Source organism: Vidua macroura, chromosome Z (assembly GCF_024509145.1).
Source record: "Vidua macroura isolate BioBank_ID:100142 chromosome Z, ASM2450914v1, whole genome shotgun sequence".
In the NCBI taxonomy this organism is placed as follows: Eukaryota; Metazoa; Chordata; class Aves; order Passeriformes; family Viduidae; genus Vidua; species Vidua macroura.
In genome coordinates this window covers 18,835,168-18,859,224 of record NC_071611.1, presented here as the reverse complement: position 1 = coordinate 18,859,224, position 24,057 = coordinate 18,835,168, and the positions used below count along the sequence as shown (strand labels likewise).

General features: G+C 36.8%; 1 protein-coding gene across 1 annotated transcript in view; it reads right to left on the bottom strand.

The window, feature by feature from the left end:
* Nucleotides 1–6,469: 6,469 nt before the first annotated feature.
* The window catches only part of ZDHHC21 (zinc finger DHHC-type palmitoyltransferase 21), an 80,474-nt gene continuing 62,886 nt past the window's right edge, over nucleotides 6,470–24,057 (bottom strand). Inside the window, exon 10 of the mRNA XM_054002447.1 lies at nucleotides 6,470–6,550. Coding sequence (XP_053858422.1) covers nucleotides 6,526–6,550 — 25 coding nt within the window. The 3' untranslated portion in view covers nucleotides 6,470–6,525. The remainder of the gene's footprint in view (nucleotides 6,551–24,057) is intronic.

Here is a 24,057-nt window from a genome sequence, read left to right as displayed (position 1 = left end):
TGGATAGAACATTTCCCTTGTTCAGGACTGGCTCTCTGGTCAAAAGCAAAAAAGAGTAAGTTGAAGACACACAGACTCCCCCCAACAGCCAACAAGTACCTGGGCAGGTCTGGAAGAAGGAGAATTTGAAATATATACAAATAGCATATAGATCTACCGCATTTCCAAATGAAAGTCAGATTATTAATTAATGTAAGATGAATCTCTGCTGTCATTTACTTTTAGCACAGGAAAACAATAGGACTAGCCTCCAGACTTCTAACTTGCATTCCAGTTGAGTGCCCCCAGCATCAGGCCATGGAATTTTTTGGCTTTTTTACCTTTGCAGTGAATTACATGTCCAAGACTTGACAGAAGAACTTGGGACAGACATACCCCTGCCACACAGAGAGCCAAGTAGCCCAAGACATACACAGAGGAAACAGGAGAAGCAGGTGTCTCCTCTGCTTACTACTACATATCTGGGTTTCTCAGCCTGTTTTGTGCTTATCTCTACCAGAAAAGCTATATTTCTTCTTAACTTAAAAATCCTCTGATTTTTAAGACAAGCTCTTTTTAATTTTGAGTAACAATCTCAATTTCTGTGACTCTCACAGTACCTTCATGCAGTTCAAATGTTTGTTCTGACCACATGATAGAATGAACTTGAGTGTTAGGTCAAAGCCCAAACTTAGCTTAATACTCTTTTTAGACTATTTTGTTTAAATCATCGCAGTTTGCAACAGGATACCAAATATGTCTTTTTAAATGTTATTGCCATTTTACAGTAGGCAGTTGTCATATCAAGACATTTTGGGATGTACAAGTGAAAAAGTCTCTTTTAGTACTGTACTGGTTTTTAGTATTAGAAAGAGAATTCTACAGGCATTTCTGTGCTTGCTCTTTTGTTCATGGATGCCTTCAAGCAAGAAATCCTATCCCCACACACATGTGCATGAATGATTTGTTGCAGTAAAAATTAGAACAGAACTTATTACAGACTGAAAAATTTTTGCTTAAGGCTCTTCGTCATTAAAAACATAAAGGATTTAAAATTTTTTGATGCAGCAATAATAAAGACCTTCTATGAAAGTTTAGCATTTGTAGGAGGCACAATCATCAACCAGATCAGAGATGCTGCTTGGAAGAATTGATGCACTGCTGGAGTTGAGACATTGTCTAGATGGGCATATCCAGTGTCCTTGCTGGGGGAAGGTGAATGCTATGGTATTGACACTTGTTAGTTTTCATTGCAGAGTTAAGTTACTTGATATTTATATTTCCTATCCTCACTGATTGTATTTTTTTTTTAAATGAAGATGAAAGAAGGGAGGAGATAAAATTATATTTAAGTATTGTAAACAATTCAGACTAGTATCTGGAGGTCTGCTCTACTCCTTTGGATGGATGACATAATTTGAAGAGTCTAAAGTCATATTGTTCTGTATATAGACAGTTCTGATTGGCAGTATTTCACATTTGCAAGGCACATGGGGGTTTATTTTATTGCTACATGCATGCATGGCATTCAAGCAGTTTCTGCTCAAATGATTGCTGACTGCCTTTGCTTCAGCATTTTCACCACCAGCACTCCATGTGGGCATGCCAACCATATGGGCTGAGCCAGCTTCCCAAGAGCAGGGTATGCTCCCCTTCTTTGACATGCCAGGAACAGGTCTGTGTGAGCCTTGCAGAGCCCTTTGTACTGCATGACTAGAACATGCCACTCAACAATACTGCCTCTCCTCCCTTGCAGGGGCAGCTTTCAGCTGAGTCCAGCTTTCACCCCCCAATAAAAAATGGGCACTGAAGCCACCAAAGGGTGTACAGGGAGGTTGAGAGAATGCCAGCCATATCTCCAGGGGAGGATGAACCTACTTTTTCTGCTTCAAGGGTTGTCATTTTGCTAAGCCTAGGACAGAGAGACGGAGTACATGCAGACATTTAAGAGTTACTATAACTGGATTATATTGAAATATAGAAGAGTTTCCTGTGTTGTGTATGTGTTTGTCATTTGGCTACAGGACTTTCTTAGGCATATTCTGCACAGAACTTCACTTTAGTCTGTGTATAGATGGAAAATACAATTAATGCCCATTAGAAGGAAAGCCTGAGCTGAAAAGACTCTTTGGCAATTCATTAGAAAACTCTGCCATCAGCAAGTAGTAATCTCTTTTCTTCTACTATTATTTCTAGCAGTAGGGTAACTACTTTTTTTTTTCTGAACTGGAACTAAGAGTCCTAGTACAGAAGAGTCATCTTGGGATCTCTATTTTTCTTAGAATTCAAATATATTCATTGTACAATACTTGTCTTTTGCACCATGCACTCCCACAATCAGTCAAAAAAGTCAAAAAAGACGATGGAAATGTCTATTATTTTCCCTTAGCCAACATCATGTCACTTTTTTGGTGAGAAAACTTCTTCCAATGATTTAGTTTTTCTTTTCTGTTGTTATTTTCACTTCTTACAGCTTTCAAGCTTCTTTTTGGTAGCCAGAGGCCTAAAGTGAATAAAATGATTCAAGCATTTTTCCATCAGAGCTCTATCTGCTTACAGAAACAGAATATTCTCAGAGTCAGTTTGGCTACTTCTTCAACCATGTATATTTAAATATAGACATTTATGGCACAAAGGGAGCAAGTGACATGGCTAAAATCTTCAAATTAACAAAATCATATCATCAGCATTACTTAGTTCCAAGCACAGTTGTGTAATAAGCCTTACAGCACAACTCCTGTGTCAATGATGAGAAACTTGTAGTCAGGTGCCAATCACCCCACTTTGCACCAACTACAGCCAGCAGAATGCTCAGGCCAGCTTTCTAAAAAGCAGGTGCCCTTCTGTTCATAAACAGCAAACTTCCAAAGTCTATATTGTAAATGCAATTTCCTACCCTGTTGTCCAATGTTCCTGGTATGCAGTCCAAACCTGTACTGGCATTTCATTCTGCCTGTTTCTGGTACAAGTGAATGTGTCATCTGTCGTTCCTTCATTTTGTAACTTTTATCCTCTTGCAAAATTCTCCATCTTACTGAATATTCATATAGATTGTATTCCTACAGTTGAAGATTCTTATAGGTGGGAATTTTTTTTCTTAAGTGATTCTTACTCTTTAAAATTTTTGCATGCTATTCAAGGAAAACACGTAAATCAACTTGGATTATGAAAATGCGCAGTGTGGCTTGCCTGACGTGCGGCATTAACTAATCCTGATTTCTCCCTAATTTTGGTACTGAATCAGTAACCTGTCCTCAAGGGTGAAGAGATGATGTCCTGAGAGGGGAGAAAAATTTCCCTGTACCTCCAAACATAGACTGAGAATAGGAAAGGTCTCAAGATGTTCTGTTATTGTCAGACACATGCTCTTTTAGCCTCTAACAAGACATAAGCACAACTTCCCATTTAACATAAGTTGTTAGCAAATTAACTGAGGTATATCCAAGGAAAGGTTTTTGTATATGTAATGTTCCTAATATTTTTTTTTTAATTGTAACACAACAAAGCACTTTCATCTAAAGCCAGCAGACTGTGTATCCAAACAGTTGCAAACCATACAACAGGGAGGATAATTGTTAGGCAGTTTTATACTTTGTTCATCACCATGCTCTTCTTCTGGTAAAGAAAAAGAGGATATACCTTTTCAAGTTAGGATTTGCCAGTCCTTTTCATTATGCTTCATTTTAACTTATTCTGAGTGGTTTCAGCTCTCTACATAGCAGCATTCTCTGTGCACATACTCTTGCAAGATAGGTAAGTCTGGAGAAAGCACCCAGAGAAAAGCTAAGAGATAAATCATGTCCATATTCAGTTCATACACTGCAGGCATTAAAGGACAAGTGAAATTCCTTACAAGGAGATGGTAGTAAGCAAGGCAGTCAAACCAACAAAACTGAGCTAAGTTCTGATATGTGATCTATACATGATAATGGTCCTTAGATTGAACATGTCTTCATAAGTGTTTTCAACTAAACATTCAGTAACAAAGCAGGTATTTGATCAGTCTCTGTTTACTGCGTGTTCTTTCTTGAAGCACTCAAAAAAATTATGAAGGAGATAAAACAGTCAGAGATCAGAACTGGCACAGCCCATACCCTCTTGTCAGTCTGGAATATCATGCCTTCAGCTGCACAAGCTCTGGGATATGTTGATCATTAATGGCACTTATCTGCAGCCTCCTCATAAAATGAGGGTGAGCATTATTTTCCATACACCTCTCTGGCAGAGCAAATTGCCCCATGTTTCCGGAAGTGGAAGGGGCAGAGCCACAGGGCTATGCATCTTCAGTTATAAGAAGTTGTAAATCGTAGCTAGTTAGATTTTCAACACACTGTCAGTGCTGATGAGCACCACATGGCTCCCCCAATACTTGAGGGTATATACCTATCTCATTAATCTTTTTCTTATGATAAGCAGACCTGTTTCATATTTATTTCATCATGAAACATGAGGAAATTTGTTTGTGCCTTCTGTCTAGGGCTAGGATACAGTAAGGCACATTCCTTCCTTCCTTCCTTCCTTCCTTCCTTCCTTCCTTCCTTCCTTCCTTCCTTCCTTCCTTCCTTCCTTCCTTCCTTCCTTCCTTCCTTCCTTCCTTCCTTCCTTCCTTCCTTCCTTCCTTCCTTCCTTCCTTCCTTCCTTCCTTCCTTCCTTCCTTCCTTCCTTCCTTCCTTCCTTCCTTCCTTCCTTCCTTCCTTCCTTCCTTCCTTCCTTCCTTCCTTCCTTCCTTCCTTCCTTCCTTCCTTCCTTCCTTCCTTCCTTCCTTCCTTCCTTCCTTCCTTCCTTCCTTCCGCAACTTCCTTCCTTCCGCAACTTCCTTCCTTCCGCAACTTCCTTCCGCAACTTCCTTCCTTCCTTCCTTCCTTCCTTCCGCAACTTCCTTCCTTCCGCAACTTCCTTCCTTCCGCAACTTCCTTCCGCAACTTCCTTCCTTCCTTCCGCAACTTCCTTCCTTCCGCAACTTCCTTCCGCAACTTCCTTCCGCAACTTCCTTCCGCAACTTCCTTCCTTCCTTCCGCAACTTCCTTCCTTCCTTCCGCAACTTCCTTCCGCAACTTCCTTCCACAACTTCCTTCCGCAACTTCCTTCCGCAACTTCCTTCCTTCCTTCCTTCCTTCCTTCCTTCCTTCCGCAACTTCCTTCCTTCCGCAACTTCCTTCCTTCCGCAACTTCCTTCCGCAACTTCCTTCCTTCCGCAACTTCCTTCCGCAACTTCCTTCCGCAACTTCCTTCCTTCCTTCCGCAACTTCCTTCCTTCCTTCCGCAACTTCCGCAACTTCTGCAACTTCCGCAACTTCCTTCCGCAATTTCCTGCCTTTCTCAACTTCCTTCCTCGACTTCCTTCCTTCTGCAACTTCCTTCTGCAATCTTACCCTGCAGGCATTTTTTCAAACATCAAAGCCAGGCAATCAAAAAACCCATTAAATTACATCCCACAAGCCATGGCATTTGCTCTGGAATTCAGTTTTTGATATTTTTTGTTAAATGCAATTTAAAATAACATTTAAATAAGATTTCAAAGTTACCTATATATAATTATTTTCTTTGCTTATATCCTTTATAGGGATACAGATAAAATATACAGGTTGGAACATAGATTTGTAGTGGTCTGGGTCACATACAGAATTAAATTATGGCACAAATCAATTCCCTGAAATAGGAATTTTTACTTTCAGAATTTTAGTTTTATTCAATAAGGAATCAGATAAGAGATATTGTCACTTAACACAAATTTGGGTTTTTGTTTGTTTTTTTCTCACTGCTCTGCAGCTCAAAAGTAAAAAAAAAATGCAATACACAGCTTGCAGGATTATCAAAATTTCTAGTTACCATACCAAAGAATGACTGAATAAAATTATTTGAAATTTCTTACTATTTGCCATGCTTTACTCACTAAAGCAGAACCCACAATTTTCAGTTCTAAAAGATGAAGTATCTGTGTGTGCTTTAAAACATCTTATGTTTCTTCTGCACAGAGTGCCAGATTCCCATATCTGAGCTTCTCCATCTCCCAAAAAGCCATCAAAATTTATTTTCACATAACATATCCTCAAGGTCTAGTTATGCGACATTCAGCTTTGCACATTTCAGCTATTTTTAATGTTGTTTGAAGATCAAACAAGGTTTAACCAATCAGTAGTAGATATAGAGGATTTATCTGCAACCACACTATGCTGTTCCTTTAATACCTTTCAGCAACATAAGTGCTTACATCCTAATAGGTTTTTAGCTTAAGATCTAATCATCCACTCTTGAATTAAGATGCTTGAATGAAGCCAACTCATTTGGAACTAAGCACTTTAATGTCAACAGAGACATATGGTATTGAGACTGAATTACAAAGGATCTCTTCTGAGCCATCTATTACGGAAGCAAGACTAAGACTCCAGCATTATTATTAGTTTACTCATTTATTTTCTAGCAAATAATTGAGAGTAAGATCTTCTTAAGAAAGTGGAAATGGTCTAATAATTGCAGTCTGTTGGTATAGTACATTCCTGTGTGCATTGATTAAATCTCCCCCATCCATACTTTATGGCACTATGCTCATCTGTAAGATCTCCTTCTGAAACTGAAAGAAAAAAACAAAATATGAAGTGAAACAACTTTAGCCCAGTGATGAAAATTTTAATTTATCAGCAGTAATGTCAAGTCCTCTAACATTTTTTAAGAAATCTAGACATTTACTTGCCCAGAATTATTCAAGACTTATTATCTGACAAAATATTTCTTTTAAAAATTGTTCATCACAAAGTTTATGGCAATAAATAACACCCTCCTTTGAATATAAAGTTAAAAACAGAGGCTCCCTTTTGTTCTCAAACTGTTCCACTCTCTCTAGTCTCAACATGAGGCTGAGAAAAAAATGCTAGAGTAATCTCCTGTAGCATCAGTTGGAAAAAATGAAGTGGACATCCTTCCACATTGTTTGCTTATGAAACAAAAAGAGCAAACAAAAAAAACCACAAACCAATATAAACTGAAACTGAAAGTGTATTTTTCTGGGATGGTCCTTTTAAGTAGAAGCCATCAGCTTTAAATGTTCATGACCATATAAGAAAATGGCTGCCAAGATGTTTAAATACCATGTTTAAACACCAAGGTGTTTAAATACCATTGTGTGACTAAGATAAAAGTCAAAGTTTTCTTATAATACTATCGAGAGTTTTTTGTCTCCATTTGTAAAGAAGATATGGTTAGACAATATGGATGCATTATCTATTTAAGCCATTGTTACCAAGGGCTCCAGCAGACAGTGGTCATCTCTCTGCTTTGCCGTTAATTGCCTAAATGCATTCCTACTCTTAGCTCAGTAAAACTGCAACATGGGCTGTCCTCACAGTCCACGTGTTTTCCCCCTTTAAGGGCAAATAGGCTGAACTACCTCTTCTGTGTCATCACAATAAACACCTGGCAAATATGACTGCAGAAGTAAAAAGATGCAGTGCACTTCTAGCAGGAGCATTAGCCATGTCTATTCTGTGAAGGATTGAACATAGTTTCCCTTTCTCCAAGCAGACTGCACAGAACAACCAGGGTCATGCATTACACTGTTTTTTTTTCCCAAAGATTTTCAGCTCTGCAAATTTAAGAGATCTCCTGTCTTTCTGAATATAGAGACCTTCCTATAAAAGCTTGTTGACATGGAAAAAAATTGCTTAAAGTTTCCTTTATATTTGTTAAATATTCCATTTTACTATACTGGTTTGCTAATGGCTTGAGAACTCCATTTTTGATTTTGGAATCTAAGTTATGAACTATCTCAGAAACAGAAAAAGCCGTTTAAAAATAATACCAATTTCCAAAAGTCTGCTTTGCAGACTTTCCTATTAAAAACATTAGAAAGCAGAAAGGTTGTTGTCATTGTCTAAATGCAGCCATTATGAAAGTGACTTTAAGAACAATCTGTATTGTAGTACAGCATGGATTAGTAAAACCCACCTGAAGAGCTCCCACTGCATTTCTCCCTGTGAACACACAGTTCTAGTTTTGTTTTGGCTTAATTGTGCTGGTTTGCTTCAGCTTACTTTTTATCTTTTCCAAAGCTTATATTTAAGGTGGATCATGAACTGTCTGCTAAGTCTCACTGAGATCTCAGCAGGGGCCTGGCTACAATTAAGCGCTGTACAAGTCAGACCACAAAGCCAGGTCGTGTTCTCGGTTTGTATTCAGTGCAAGTAACATACAGACACACATCTCAGAAAGAAATGTGGCCTTTGGCATGCACCAATTTGGCAAAGCCAATTCTTTAGCCAGGAGAGAGGCAAGTGACACAGCAAACAGTGAGAAACAGGGGAGCTTTTCTTCCTGAATCTATTCTCCACAAAGAACTTGGGAAATTTTTAGCATCTTCAGCTTGAAGAGCTTCTTTTTTCTGTTTTGATCTCTGTACAGGTAGATTTAACACTGAGGAGGAGCATGCCTGAAATTTTGAAGAGGACCATGGAGACAGTGACATTGTGAGTAAGTTCTACCCAAGTGGCAATTACTGCATCAGTCACATCTGGAAGTTTTTCTTCCAAGGACCAGAAACAAAATTTTTAGTGAATGAAAACAATATGAACACCATGTTTGTATCAATCCTGATCCAATTATTACTGGATTCATTCACAGAGGCTTACATAACATGTCAAGGAAAGGCAATTGTAAGGATACAGGAGAAATCTATGTTTCTGATTATTTTGAAGAGCAACTAGTATTTCTTCACAGCCTAATTTTTTGTACTAATTATTTGAGGGATCATGGGAGAGATGAATGTTAAAATAAGGAGGAGGAAAAGAATAGACTTGAGGGGATGAATAGCAGCTGTGGTGAAGAAATCTACCAGACAGTAATTGCACAAGTCTTTAAATACCCAGAACTTAATCTGAAACCTTCTCTGGTGTAGAAAGGCATGTGACAGAAAGGCATCGTTTCAGCACTACCAGGAAGTCTTTTGTTCACTTACACAGAGCCTCACTTACTCAGGAGCTCACAGACAGGGCAGCAGATTTCAGCTCTAAAGAAGGTAAAGGCAAGTGGTGGTACTCAGCCAACACCAACGAATTAAAAGCACAGACAAACAAAAATGTACCACCCCTTGGACTAGTTTCCTACCAAGGTCCTCCTGCTAACTTTTGTGTAGGAATCTAATACAGTGTGCAGTCCCTAAGAGATACATGGCAACTGTAAACATACAACAGGACATCTTTTGTGTGTGCAGGTTAATTTTTAAAAACATTTTTGATGATGATTTACTGAGAGAAATGCCACAAAGTCTGATAAAATTAACTTGTTGTAAAATCAAACTTCATGTGAAAATACACACAAGATTGCTACTTTTAGAGGAATAGGAGCATGTGCCCACTTTTCAATTTATTCTGAAACACACCTTAATTGTGAAGATAAACATAGGTATATACCCCTTAAAAGATGAGATCATAATGTGCTACGACTAATAAATAAAAACAGACCCTTCTGAGATCAGAATAGAGCCTCTGAAGAAGCAATGATTAACTTCACATGGCAGAAGTCTAACTATGATAGGTTTAAAATTAATACAAAATAATTTCCATAGCTAACAGCTAGTATTCTGCTTTTCTGGCCAGTCTTTATATTCAAAGCATTTTGTTCCACACAAAAGCCTGTACTCCTTTCTGAACAGCAAAGCAGTGTTTCATATTTTGCTGCCATTCTCATAAATCACCACGTGAGGGACTCAAGGACTCTTTTGTCTTTGCCGACCAGATTTATACCCACGTTAAACCTATTGCTTATGTTAAAATGAAAAATTTGGGGAAAATATCTCTGCACTGGCCATCTGGTAATGCTGATAACATGGAAAATTTTACTGCAGTAAATCAAATTCATCTGTTTATATTGTGAGGTGATGTAAGTAGATGATGGTAACTTACAGGGCAAAAAATTCACAAAATGGAAATTACTTTTTTAAAATAAAAATATTAACAGTGATAAACGCCATCATTTTTCTTCTTTGTTTGGGCAGAGAAAACTTTAAATCTGTTAAATTTATATGCACAGTATGCCTCTAGCAAATGAAAGCAGAGATTTCATTTGCTCCAAGCACAGAACTGACATAAACAAAGGGCAATATGAACAGGAAATACCTGAATCACCAATGACAAGGGAAAATTTTACCCAGAGCTTTTGTGCTGTTGTAAAATCAAATATGACTCTACTTGGAGTTTCTTAAACCCTATTCCCTTCTGAAGCTTCAGAGAGAGCTTTGTAAAAGTTAAGATTTTCCTACACAGTATCAAACTAAGGAATTTTGTCACGGGTAAGCTGTAAGTAGATGAACCCTTTTTCAGAATACAATTATAGACAATAGATGTGTAATAACAACTCCAAGATCATGTGGAAATAATATCTATTGTTTCAGAATCAGAATAGCCATGTCTGCCAGGTGCAGTGCAGCACTGATGAAGTAATTCATCTTCACAGTTCTGAAACAGTTGAGGAATCACTGTACTAAATTGCATTATATGGCAAGGAAATGCTATTTGATTTCAAGCATATCTTCAAACAACTGATTTTTTCTTTAAAAAGGCATGTTCTTTGAATTTTCTAAATGGAAATCAGATACAAGCAAGAAAAGGCAATATATAGTTCTCGCACTTAATCAGCTGGCTAACTGTTCTTCATGGCTTCTAATTTGACTTGGTAGTTTGGACTAAAACCAAACAAACAAAAAAGGTGTTTTATTTTTTCAAGGTTTTAAAGTAGATTGGCTGACTTCAGGAAAAGAACATACTGTTTTCTCATTAAGACAAATGCAAAATTTTCTTCCAAATACTGGCTAAAGTAAAAAGACTTTTAAGTTGAAATTATTTGGTTGGAGAATAAAACACATCCAAATGACTTGAAAGTCGAATTGAATAATAAGTTAAACCAACTGAAAAAAATGTAAAAGAACAATCACATATTTAATTAACTGAAATATAATTTATATCTCTATATATGCATATAAGTTATTAAAAAATAGGAGGACTTGCAAATCTCACAGTCCTTTACCACAATCATGAATAGAAAGGCCCTCATGACATCTCATAAAAACTGAGGGATTTAAAATTTTTTCTACTAAGCTGTTCTCTCATATAACATACTTGCAGAGAGCTAATACAGGCACAGAGGGCTGAACCCTTTGCTTTCACATAGATAAATGAGTAAAAACTCCAGAAAATCATATAGCATAGAATTCCTGAAGAGTTTCTGTTGTCCACAGTTCTTTGCCTACATTGCTTACAATCTTAGGAAGGCAGAAACTGCTGCTTAAATACAGCACCATGCCAAGGGACTGAGCTCAGCTGACATGTATGCTACGTAATATTAAACACTTTGTAGTAGTAGCACTGGATATTATCTATAAAGGACCTAAAAGACAGAAGGATTGCTGTATTTCCCAATCTCAGTAAATCTAAACTCCGTGTCATAAGGAAAGAAGATTTGTTAAACATAGGTGTCATATCTATTGTCTGTAACCTCAAATGCAGAGAGGTGCCTGGAAATCCAGTGAAGTTACCATGTGCCAACAGGTTAGTGTATCATGCTGTGGTGAGTGTTCTTTTAAACTTCCAGGTACTAAAATAGAGAACATAGTGCCATTAAGACCAGAAAATTAGACAAGAAACTAGTAATTGCTGAGAACAGATCTGTCAGTGCAGAGCTGTTTAAACAAAGCTGGTATTCATCCACTGGGAAAAGGAAGTGCCATCTCCCTAAGGCATGCATGCACGTGTGTACGTGAGAGTTATTTTAATGAGGAGATTCATAAAAAATAGCTAAAATTTGACACAAGCAAAATACTTATCATGCATTGTCTTTGGATATTTACCTGGGACAATTATCTAATGAACATTATAAATAAATCTCTGCAGATGCCCTGTGGACACACACTTCTTCAAGTGCTGGCAGACCTGCACTTGTAACAGAATATTAAAGTACAGGAGAAGCAAAATCAGATGTGTTTGTGACATTATTTTTTAATTATTTACTTGTTTTGTTCCATCTGCTTTTCCTTGTTCTGCCAGTAAAGATTTGGCAATGTCTGCCCCATCCATGTGAATGCTTTTATCCTGTAACTGTCATGAGTACCATTTAACTTCATAATTTGACTATTTATGAACTTGCCCTTGCTAGTGTTGTTTCTTTTGCTGAACAACACTTTTTGCTTTTATTTTGTGGCTTGATAAGGAATGCTGAAGGCCTCACAGTCAGCCTTTCAAAGGATTAGGCTATTCCTTTGTCCTGTGGTAAGAACAAAAAGCTTGGTCCCACATTCACTCCTTGAGGAATCTCACTTCACTTCACTATCTCCTCTGTAGGACCAGATTTCCATCATCAGTTTCCATTTTTATTTTCTTTCCAGATAGACAACTCCCTTCATGCTAGGTCAAGTGTTTCTCTGAAGTTCCTATGGACTGTATCCAGGGTAATATTTGCTTTATAAACAGAAGTATCCTTGAGGTTTTTTTCATAAAGTCTTTCACCTTAAGAAATACTCTTTGTAGCTAGCCTCATTAATAGAGATTACATTTATAGCTTCTCAAGCAATGACCAAGAATCAGGGAAATAACTTTAATATCCACAGGACCAAACGCTATGTTCTTGCTTGAACACTATGTGATTCAGACAATTCTATTAATGTTCACATAGAGTTTAATTTAAAACTCTTGGTTTCTTCTGCAAAACTTAATGCTCAGCAACTACAAAATGCTAGTTTTGTTTGTCCTTGCAAATCTTTAATTTTATGGTCACTGAACCTTTGCAACGCCTCTTTAGATTGCTTTATTTTATCTGTCAGAAAGTTTGAAGGACATTACTCCTAGATGACACTTCCTAAATTTTGTTACAGTTTACCTGTTCCCATAAATTTTCACTGATGCCACAGTTATGCAGCACCTTAAGTGAAGGCCATAAAAACATGGGGCTTCAGGGCCATTTCACAGAGGGAGTTTGGTTTGTTTTCCTTTCACCTTTCTCAGATCCCACACTAGGTTACTAGAGAAGCATCTTTACAGTTCCCATTAACTTAACTGATAGACATGGGAAATACAATATGAGGGAACTATGTCAAAAAGATGGCTTTTTTAACCTTGAGTAGGAAAGACTGTATCAGGTTTTCTGCTCTTTTTCTTCAAAGATCTGTGTAAAGCCTATTTTCTCTTCTTATTGTAATTAAAATTCTTCCTAAAACCCAATCTGCTCTATTTCTTCCACTTGCAGAACTCCTTGTTTCCCATTTCTCTGGTGTAAAATATCACTCAGTTGTAACTATAATTATATGATTAAACAGGTCTTAGTCATACTAGAATCTAAACTACGTATCATTTTTTTTGAGCATCTGGCTTTTTTTCCCCCCCAAAATAAATATAGTATTTGTGCACATATATATGCAGACATTATGAAAAAACCCTCTGTATTTTCCTCCTCTGAAATAACTAATTTAGTAAGCAAAATTTTCACAAGTTGCGTGGCAAGAATTAGAAGTCTCCACTTTATGGCATATGAAGAGTCTGAGTAGCTGAGTTTAAAAACCAATAGACAGAGAAATGTTTCTCCGAACAAAGCATAATTCACAGAGGCAAGTTCTGTTTCTTCAATCATTATGGGTTGTACATCTTTATGAAGAGGACTTCAAGGATCAGAACAGCCATTGTACATTTAGTTATAAATATCTCATTTTAGAAGATCTTCCTCTGTCTCACAGACATATATAGACACAAACATAGACATAAACACGTATCTATACACACACATGTTTGCATGTATATGTGTGTGTCTGTCTGTCTGTCTGTCTCTGTGTGTATGTGTGTGTGTACATATGTATGCATGTGTCTGTGTGTCTGTGTGTTTTTATATACATACACATGTTAGTCTTTCCAGGCAGATGTATATAAGGCAGCTCAATAAAGACAGCTCTTAGATGATTCAGAAAACTCATTGTGGCTGGGATTGGGGTAAAATCATGGTATAGATATTGAAAGGGCATATCTGCCCTGATCATAGTGGGGTTTTGCTGAATCCTCCACTAGAGAGTTAAGGCAGTAATACAATTGCTGTGCACTTTCTAGGTGAATGTGTTGACAAGGTATATGTATACATAACTAATTGAAAAATGTTTCAGAGGCTAAGTAACTGAAAATCACAAATGTGAAGGGCCTTTCCTTACAGGTGTAGCAGTTCAATTAGTTACAGAATACTGATTTTCTGTAGATTATCTCATTCTAGAGATATTACTGTGTGATTTAGATGACACATTAACTGCTAACATCCTTTTCTCCCCCTCATTTCACTTTACATGCACATTCACTATGTACACAAAAAAGAGTATGGTTGAGTCTAGCTTATGCCACTATCCCATGAAGCAGGACAAGAAAAACTGATATTGAGTAGAGCAGTCTTAAGCCTACCACATAAGAAATTTCCAGGCAAACATGACTGACCACTGGAGAGTGGGCAAACAAAAAAAAAAAACAAAAACAAATAACAACAGATTAAGTCTAAAGCACTACTTATTTCCAGCTCAGCACACAGTTGCATTCAATTGCTTGAACTTTCAGAACTCCAGATGTGTAAACAGGTAAAAAACACCTTCTGTGAAAAGATTTATTACTATTGGAAAAAAAAAAAAGGTCCAGTAAAACATAAATACTGTTGTATCATAAACATCAAGTCATTGTAGTTTTGAGAGACAGTATCATCTTATGTCAAAGATAAGCCATTTACTTCATGGAACTGTATTGAGATGACTCAGTGACTCATTCACCTACTATTCATAAGCATTCTTTTGATCTTTTCCTAATTAAATTACTAGTTGGACAGTTGGGATTTTTTTTGATACAAAACAAACTGAGCCTTCTTTTGAATAGCATTATTTCTTTGCACTCTTACATTCAGATCAGTTTATAGGAGTAAATTTTTAAGAAGAAGACAACTAAGACAACCATGACAATACTAAGCCAATACTTCTGCTCCACTGCTTGTAAAAAACTGCTTGTCTGAATTCTTTGATTGTGATTTTTTTCAAAGGCACTGTGTAGGATGTAGCCTACCGATAACAAAGTCATGTTGAGGTTTTTACTTAGACAAATACCATAGCACTGTACTGTTGCTAATCCTCTGGCCTTTCAGGTGAGACATAAAATATGAATATTCATATAAACACAATTCACAAATCAGATAATTGACAAATTAGGACTTAAATGCAGTTTCCAGATATAGCCCATATTTTCCAGCCATCTTGGAATGTTACAGAAGACATTATACACACAGAGCTATTAAAATGGACTCAGGTGCTGATTTGAGAAGTTATGTGAGATATATTTTTTTAAAAAATCTTTTCACTTTTGGCAAAGAGAATACTTTTAATATCTAGACAGAACTGATTAAACCACAAAAAGAGGGGTTTTTTTTGTTTAAAATGGAAATATTTTTGGTTTCCTTAGTTGCCTACTTTCTTGCAGTTCAACCATAACAGAGTTTTTGAAGCTCTATTATAAATGGCTGAAAATTATGTTTGAAAATACGGAGTAGTCTATAACTAGCACAGGAAAGCTGTGTACGGCCATTGCAGCAAAGCATTCCCCTGAGAAACAGGATAATGGGAAACCAAAGCAAATAGTAGAGGGCTTTAGCAAGAGGACATCTCCATTCAGAATCAGAGTTATTTAATGTCTTATGTTTTACAGCAAGTGAAAAATGTTCTTTCTATGTATGATTAAGTTGGCAGAAGCTTAGTTTAGTATCTTGATATCTGTATCAGCCAAAACATAAAGCATTTGTTCTTACATATGGAAAAATGAAACTTTTACTTCTGATTCCCTCTCAGTGGAAAAATAATTTGGCAATTCAGCTACATCTATTGAACAAAGGCTATGAGCAAAAAACCAGAAGTATGTTTGTAACCTCAAAGAACTTTCACAGCAAAATAGCTGAGACCTATTTGTCCTATTCTCCTTCCCTCTTAAGCTTATTTAATTTACCCTTCACAAATGTTTCCTCTAACTTCCTGACCAATTTTTTCCCCCCAACTTTTCTAAAGGCTTTTGGACACTGAGAATTCCTTAATGTCTTGACCCTGCTTTGAATCAGTCTAAAGGAGCCCACCAAGAAAACTTTACCAATTCCTCACTATTTGACACACACACACATACATATAAAACACTTTCATTTTGACTGCCAAAAGGCGCTAAATGTTCCTTCTGCATTTCAGCTTTATACTTCTAAACATGAAGTTTTGTGCTTGTTATGCATAACAAACTTTTGAACTAGAAGCTTTATATCACTTAGCTCTTAATACTAGATGAGGACTGTATTTCACTTGAAGCAAACAAACAAGCTTAGTTTTAAACAGCATATATTTATCCCCTCCTTGGACCCAGGTAGATTACTGGTTATAATCTAATAAGTAGAAAAACAAATAAGAAAATGAGTGAGGAACAAATGGATGCTTCCCTAAAACTCTGGGCAGTATTTTTTAAGCATCCATTCATTTGGGTTATAAAGATGGTCAAATGGAGGAAAATCATTGGGAAAGCATGACTGATTTATTGAATTTGACCTTCTACTGACCTTCTCCTGCTATAGATCCTCTTTCATACTCAAGCTATACATGTTCCTCTCACATCACTATAGGCATTGCAGCAGGTTTTTATTTGTCTTTGCCTTGGAGGACTTAATCTCTCTATAGTCCTGGCAGTTTTCTAGATGTGCAGCAGAGGCAAGTGACTTCTACACACTTTTTCTGACTGTTGATGCTCTAAGTTATGATGGCTTTCAGAGTCACAGTGAAGTTGAGATCAAACACCGCAGTGCACGTATGCACAAAGATGTTCAAAATGAATGAGTAGGAAGCAATTGTAAGCTGCCATCACCTATGGCTGTTGCTTATTTAGAGTAGATTCTGCAGTCTCACTACAAGTCTTAGCATAATGTTGTTGCAACGGAAATTTTTTGGCAGCTCTACTGTAAAGGATTGAACTGGTGCAATCATGCTTTCTGGTCTAGCAGATGTTCTGAGAAATCAGAGTTGAGAATGTTTTGACAAGAGTCAAAAAAAAGTTCCTTTTACTGTTTCCTAACACATATTCTGTATGTTCTATAGACAAAAAAGCTACATGTGACATCAGCTGTGCAAAAATACATTTTTCCTTAACCAGAGGAGTTGCTGCCAATAGTGTATAGGCACTTCTTTCCTGTCACAGTCTGTTGTGTTCAAAAAATTCTGCTATGACCTCTACAATTTTAAATAAAAGGAACATCTGAAAAAAGACAAGGGTTTTTCTTATCTGTGAATGCCTTAGGTTGTCCCTTTGCTATTTCCTAAGCAAAAAGATACATGTGGAGCCAATCTAAGTATTTAAGGAAACAATATGCAGTTCATTCACATGTATGTACACAATAGCAATCTGCTTGTGCTGTTCTGTGGATTAAAAGGACAAGATAATTACATCCTGTCCAGCATGCTGATAAAAATACATTAGTCAAAGAAAAAAAAAAAAAAAAAAGAAAAGGTAATGTTTATGATAAAATCAGAAGGGTCCCAGAATAAGCCATTGGAGACCTGAACTGAGGTCACTTGATACAGCTGAGTCAATACTGTCTTTGTTGCTTTTAACTTTAATTTTGCTATCTACATGAATAGAAGCCTTTTCTACAGAGGGGTAGCCATGGCAGTAGTAGTTAAGTTCTCTGAAATATCTTTTTTTTGTATTTAATAAAGAAATTCCTTTATAATTTTCACTTTTGAGGACAGGGGAGAAGTTATAAAACTGGAATTTCTCTTTGAACATCAAGCCTCTCCTTAAAAATAAGAGTAACTAACTTCCCTTTTTCAAAGGCAACCAGGTATTAGAATAATAAGCCCATATTAATTATCTGTCTAAAAGATTAGACAAAAAGTTACACAGTGCACATATAAACCAGGAGGAAAAGTAAGCAAGATTTAAGGCAAAATTCCCTTCTCCTTCTGTACATAAGCAGCTGAGATGGTGAAATTTCACATCCTAACCCAGAACTATGTTTTTGTAAATTTTTTCATGAACATTATCAAGTAGGGAGAAGTTTCTCTCACAGGAGAACTCTAGACAAATGAAATGCAGAGGTACTCTGACAACAAATGTGACCAGTCCTGCTGCTAAACTGCCAGAGTACATTACTGCTGGTGCTGGGAAACATACACTAAGCAGTTGGTACCACATCCCAGCCTAATTTTGGTGCCAAACTCAGGACGGTGATCAGAAATAGCAACTCACACACATCTCTTGTAGTACTAATACCAAAACACCTTGCCTATATCAAACTTTGCTGGGAGAGAAATGGCTTTCATTCCATCTGAAGTCCAGGCTACACATAAAGCAAAGAAACAAAGTGCAGGCCTCTGCTCTTCATGAAATGAGAAGAAACTGTATGGTGCCACCGAGAGTATGTCTGGCCTGCTCTTCTCTCCTTGCCAAAAAATGGTGTCATCAGCATGTTTGGGAATGGCAGCAATGTCCAGAAGTAACTTTATTTATATGCATTGTATTAGGCTTGCAGACAAAAGCATACATAGAAGATTGTGAGTTTGTTCACGTCAGATGAATACAGTGTAGTGAGTACCCTGTTTTTCATAGTTTCAGTAGTTTACTTATTCAGCTTTTCAAGCCTCTACTCTGCCAAGCCACACCATCCATCTGTCCCTCCAGACAAACCAAATGTTGTACTTATAGAGACCAAGACATGGACAACCTAAAATGTTGTTGTTGCAGAGAAGTTTTGCAGCAAAAGAACTTGACACTTTGGGCTGCTGAGCTCCATTCTGCTTCCTCAGAGCTACAGGACCATTTTTCTTAAGGACACAACATCTGGAAATTCTGCATCTTTGATGTACATATTGTTGCAGAATGTTTCATATTGTCGGCAGAGCGCTTCATTGTCTTTAAGCCATTGACACCAATATAACTATTCCAGTTTAATCAGATTTACTTCTGTATTATGTCACTTAAATATCAACATGTCACCAGCTTTGACTTAGGAGTAGTTTATATTTGATTACACACCATCTAAAAGCCTGAGTTCTTTATAGCCTTTAATGCAAGACCTTAAAGATTATTGTTATTTTCAAGTTTTTAATTATTTTAATTTTTATTTTACTTTATGTATTTAACCTTTGGAGAATGGTTTCTTTTATTAATTGCTTGGAAGATGAAAAACTGTCAGTATAGCTAGTAATAGAGGCAGCAAAAAAAAGTGGGACATGTCACTTGTTAACTACAAAGAAAAGTTTAGAAAATAATTGTAAGAGTAGGTCAGATAAATAGAAGTAAAAACACAATATCCATTTCCAAGATGAACCTCTCTCTGTTTATAAACATAATTTCACAGTATTATGATGTAACTAAATACATAATGTATGTGTGATAATAAAAAAGAAAACTTCTCTTAACTGAAGGCTGTTTGGTCATTCTTGGTCCTACTGCTAATTTGACTATTAAACCCAGCAAGTTCAGTGAGCAATGAATATTTGACAAATAATATTCTTTAACAATGAGTTCTATTAGTTAATCACATAGCATATTAAACATCATTTGTGTGCATCTCTCATGAAAGTACCCCATCTCACTTTAGTTATGCATAACAGAGTAGAATGGTACAGCAGGAAGGAACCTAACACCTGATCATTTAATCCAACTTGCAGTGGCATAAATCAGTCACCTTCCTTACAATTTGGAACATTTATTTTTCTGTTATATATCCTCTCACTCAGCTGCCTGCCAGCCGAAGTAACCCTACTCCTTTTAATCTCTTCTCTAAATGGACATAGTCTCCTGTGGCTGTGTAATTTGTGCCATGGGAACAGAGGCAGACGAATAGTCAGTGCTTTTCTGAGCAGGGCAGCTCTTGCTTTTCTCCCAACAGACTTAGAGGGCTAGGACAAAAAAAAAGTAGGGGGGAGGTGGGGGAGGAGAATCCTTCTTAGTGCCAGTCATGAGGTGATTATGAACAGTTCTGGCTGTGAGTGTATGCTAAAAATAAAAATAACAAAATAACAACAGATAATACTAACAGGACTCTGGGTGCACAGAACACCAGAGCACCAGTTATCACTCAAAAACAAATTAAGACGACACAACTTGGAAGTGCCAACTTGGAAGTGTCTTTCAGCACAATCACTTCTCTGGATCAGTGAGTGTGATTGCATGTGTGATTGAATGCCCATCCTCACTCATAAGTAGTCAAAAGAAGGAGAGCTTCTAATCTTATTCTAAGCACAGATAAGTACATAGTCTTCATTAACAAGTTTTTAAAGCAGGGATAAACTTGGCCATTATGATTAGTAACTTTGGTAGTAACATGGAAATGGAGAGCAAACTGACTTTGTCTTTGAAATATATGCTGCTACTCGCCTGTTTGTTAGTTCAAGTTTCAGATTAAATAGAGAAGTAAGTTCCTGGAGTAGTACTGAAAAACAGTCTTCCCTACAGGAATTCTTTCATTCCCTTTTTTTGGTGGGGGTTAACTGGCTTGTAGGCAGTTAAAAATCTTGTATTACATGCAGGTCTCAAGTTTCACACAAAAACTGAATTCCTGAAGTCTGTTGTGTAATGCACCAACAGTTTCACAACACTCTTTCTCACATATACCTCAGCTCAACATGGTACCATGTATAACACAGTTAGGCAGTGAAACAGCTGCAGTCAAACACAGGACACAACTAAGGAGTATCATCCAGGTTCAAAGATATGTAGAAATATATGTGGATATATAGAAACATATGTGGAATATTCATGAACCTTTATTAGAAGATATGCAGACAAAAATTCCCTTGTTCCCTTACCAAAACATTCCTGAAGGCAAAATCACTTCATTCCTATAGAAATGTTCCTCAGTGCAGTGCCCATATAAATTACAGCAGACAGATCAGTAAGTCACTTTCTTAAGGATGTATTAACAGTCAGAAGAAAGTGACATTAGTCTTAAGAGACTCAGAGATTTCTGAAGTAATTTTACTGAAGTTACTATGCAATTTCTTTATAGATAACAAGAGAAATTATATGAATTGACACCTAAAATGATGGTCACTCAACAGAACATCTTTAACCAGTTAACCTACATATAAGAAAATGTACATATTTAGCTATCCTGCTTCAGATGTCTGCTAAAGTCAGAAATCCCTCCTTAAACTCCACTGTTTGAGTAGCTTTTAACTACAGAGGGAAGCTATGGCCACTTGCTCAGATGCAGATGTGTACACTACAGCAAACTGTCTCCACCAGATAAATCCCTCCCTGTGCACTGCTGTGAATGAGCAAGAGTAATGTTTTTGTGCATCTTTGCATCTGGTCTGCCTCCAAGAAAAATCATCAAGTGAAGTTGTAGGAGCTGTGGTGACTCCTATTATTAGACTACCACCATGGGATTCACTATTGCGTGTTGATTTATGGACATGGATTATTTTCAATTCTATCTGAAGAAAGAAATAAGCAAACCTGAGGTCTTCCAGAAAGTAAATTCATAAATATTATCCCTTTGTCAAAACATTTCTTAAACCTCAGTTATTTCAAACAAGATTTACGGGCTGTATCAAACTTAGATTTTCAGACAGTCAGGCCCATTGCCATTCCAGAGAGGATGGAATATATCAGCATGTTAAGTGAAGTGAACTAAGTCCTAGTTCAAAATGATAGGTATTATTGTTTAATTACAAGAGTGGCTTGGAGTAAAGCAACAAAATGTACTGTACTGCCAAAAAGCACATATATCAAAACCAGTACTGCCCCAAAAGTGAGGATTCAGCTTCCAGATGAGGAACCATAATTTCCTAAAATGCTTTTTAAAAAGTTGCTTGTCATTGTCTGATCCTAATCAATGAGCCTAATTTCAACAAAATCCTTCAAGTGTTTCTACTGTGTAGTGTATTAGTCACCCTATCTTTTACAGATTAAGCTCTTTGGCATTATAGGAGAAATCATCTGCTGCATACTGGCATCAACAAGCAAAAGCAGATTCATAAACTCTGCCCTTAATCTCTCTTTCAGTTTTCTTCCAATTAGAAACAATCTTTCTCTGATACTCTAATTAATACTTACACATTAAAATATTAGGCATTATAGCAGAAATCATCTGTTATATTCTTGCATAAAGCAAAACTAGGTTTGTAAGCCCTTGCCCTTAATCTTTCTTTCAATTTTCTTCCATTTAAAAAACATCTTTCCCCAATACTCTAATTAATGCAAATGATATTCATGATTAGTTAGTATTATGCTAATCTGAGCCCCAAATTTCCCTAAATCTACATGGTGTTGTCTGAGTACCAGATTGCTTTGGGTTCCTAAGTAAAATTACATTAGCCTGCCAGCTGTACAAAACACCATGATAGAGTAGAAATCCAAGCAAATCATCAAGATTACATTAGTTTTGTTTCTTAATGAACAACTGTTTGCATTAGGGATTACAGACAAATTATGATTTTCCTCTCTGTACCCAGGCAGCTAGGCATCTGTTGAGAAGTTTCATTTTTTTTCCTGACTAAATAGATTGAGGAGAGCTAAGACAGAGAGAAAAGTCTAATATTTCATGTAATTGAATTTTTTCCATTACAAAGCAATCAGCACTCTGTGGCTGACTGCTAACCTTGAATTCTCTCTTCCACTCCAGCTTGGAATGCAGGAGAAACCTGAGCAGCTTTTTTTTCAGAAAGCCATCAGTCACCCAGCTTCTTCTCTCCTCCTGCAGAAGCAGATTATGTACTTTATAGTCATACCTGCTTGCTGTTACACTTCAAGCCTGTTTCCCAAATCGTGCTGCCGCAATTCCTGCTGCTCTGATATATAAACAACATGCCACCAAAAAGCATCAGGTGTGGAAAACAGGGCATCGGGCTCATGCCTGTCTGAGTTAACAGTGCACACAGGGAAACTAAGCCAGGAAAGCTGGGTAATAATGAATGTGGTACCACCAAGACTGCCAATCTTTAAAGTGTAACAACGAAGTGCAGCCCTGTACATGTACACAATTTAGCAGCCTGTTCGTCTGTCCCTGTTTCATGTCAAACTCCTGTAACATGCTCATTGTCATGTTCTGCTTGATTCAATTATGGTCCTAGAGTACAAGCTTACTCATTCTTCCATGTGCTAATCTCATCTCCAAAACTCACACTGTGGTACCTCATTATTGTTGGCAAAAATGTAGTACTCTGATAGGAAAAGTAAGGCTATGATATATTCATCAATGTGTATCAAGACCTCCTGATTATAAAATACAAGTAGCAAGTTAATTGTGATCAATCTGTAGAATGCTGGACAGTAAAGGGTGGGTAAATCACCATCCATATCTTGGATGACAACACAAAGCAGCAGCAAAATAATTCTGCACAATTTCTTTCCTCATATTAAAAACCTATTTTAATATTACAGCTCACTCTTGGCCTATACAGAGCATCAGATGTATAAAAATGTTTACTGAAGGACACTATCAGTATTGTGGAATTTACTAAGAAACCTTACCTGAATATCGTCCAGAACAGAACCTTCTTTTCATGTCATTCAAGTAGCCAATTTAGTCAGTCTCAATTAAGTTTTGCAACAACATGTAAAGTAAAAAAGTAAATTAAACTGACAATTATCTTTTCTATTTATAGTCAAATGCACATTTTATATTTTCTTCTGTACTTTTTCAAGTTTTTTATTGCAAACTACCGCATTAAAATACCACTCTAGATCTGTTGTTATATGCTGTCATAAAGGAAACAAATCTAAAAATATCTGCATATAAACAGTACAACAAGTGTTATTAGGACTACTGTGTTATAAAACTTTTAGAGCTTATGGAAAAATCTAAGTGACTTCCAAAATGCTTTGGAAAATTTATTTATTAGACTACCTAGTCTGAAACAGTTAAGCTGCAATTCTGTCTTCACTGGGTCTTATTAGATGCAGTAGTTTAAATTGGTGCAAGATGAAATCAGGGCTTTTACTTGAGAAATTGCCTAAGAGCCAATTCAAGTGTTTTCCCTTCCATGCTTGTCACATATTGTACTTCTGCATGGATATTATTTTGCTGTTGACAATGCATACAGAAAATTAAAATAGTCACTAA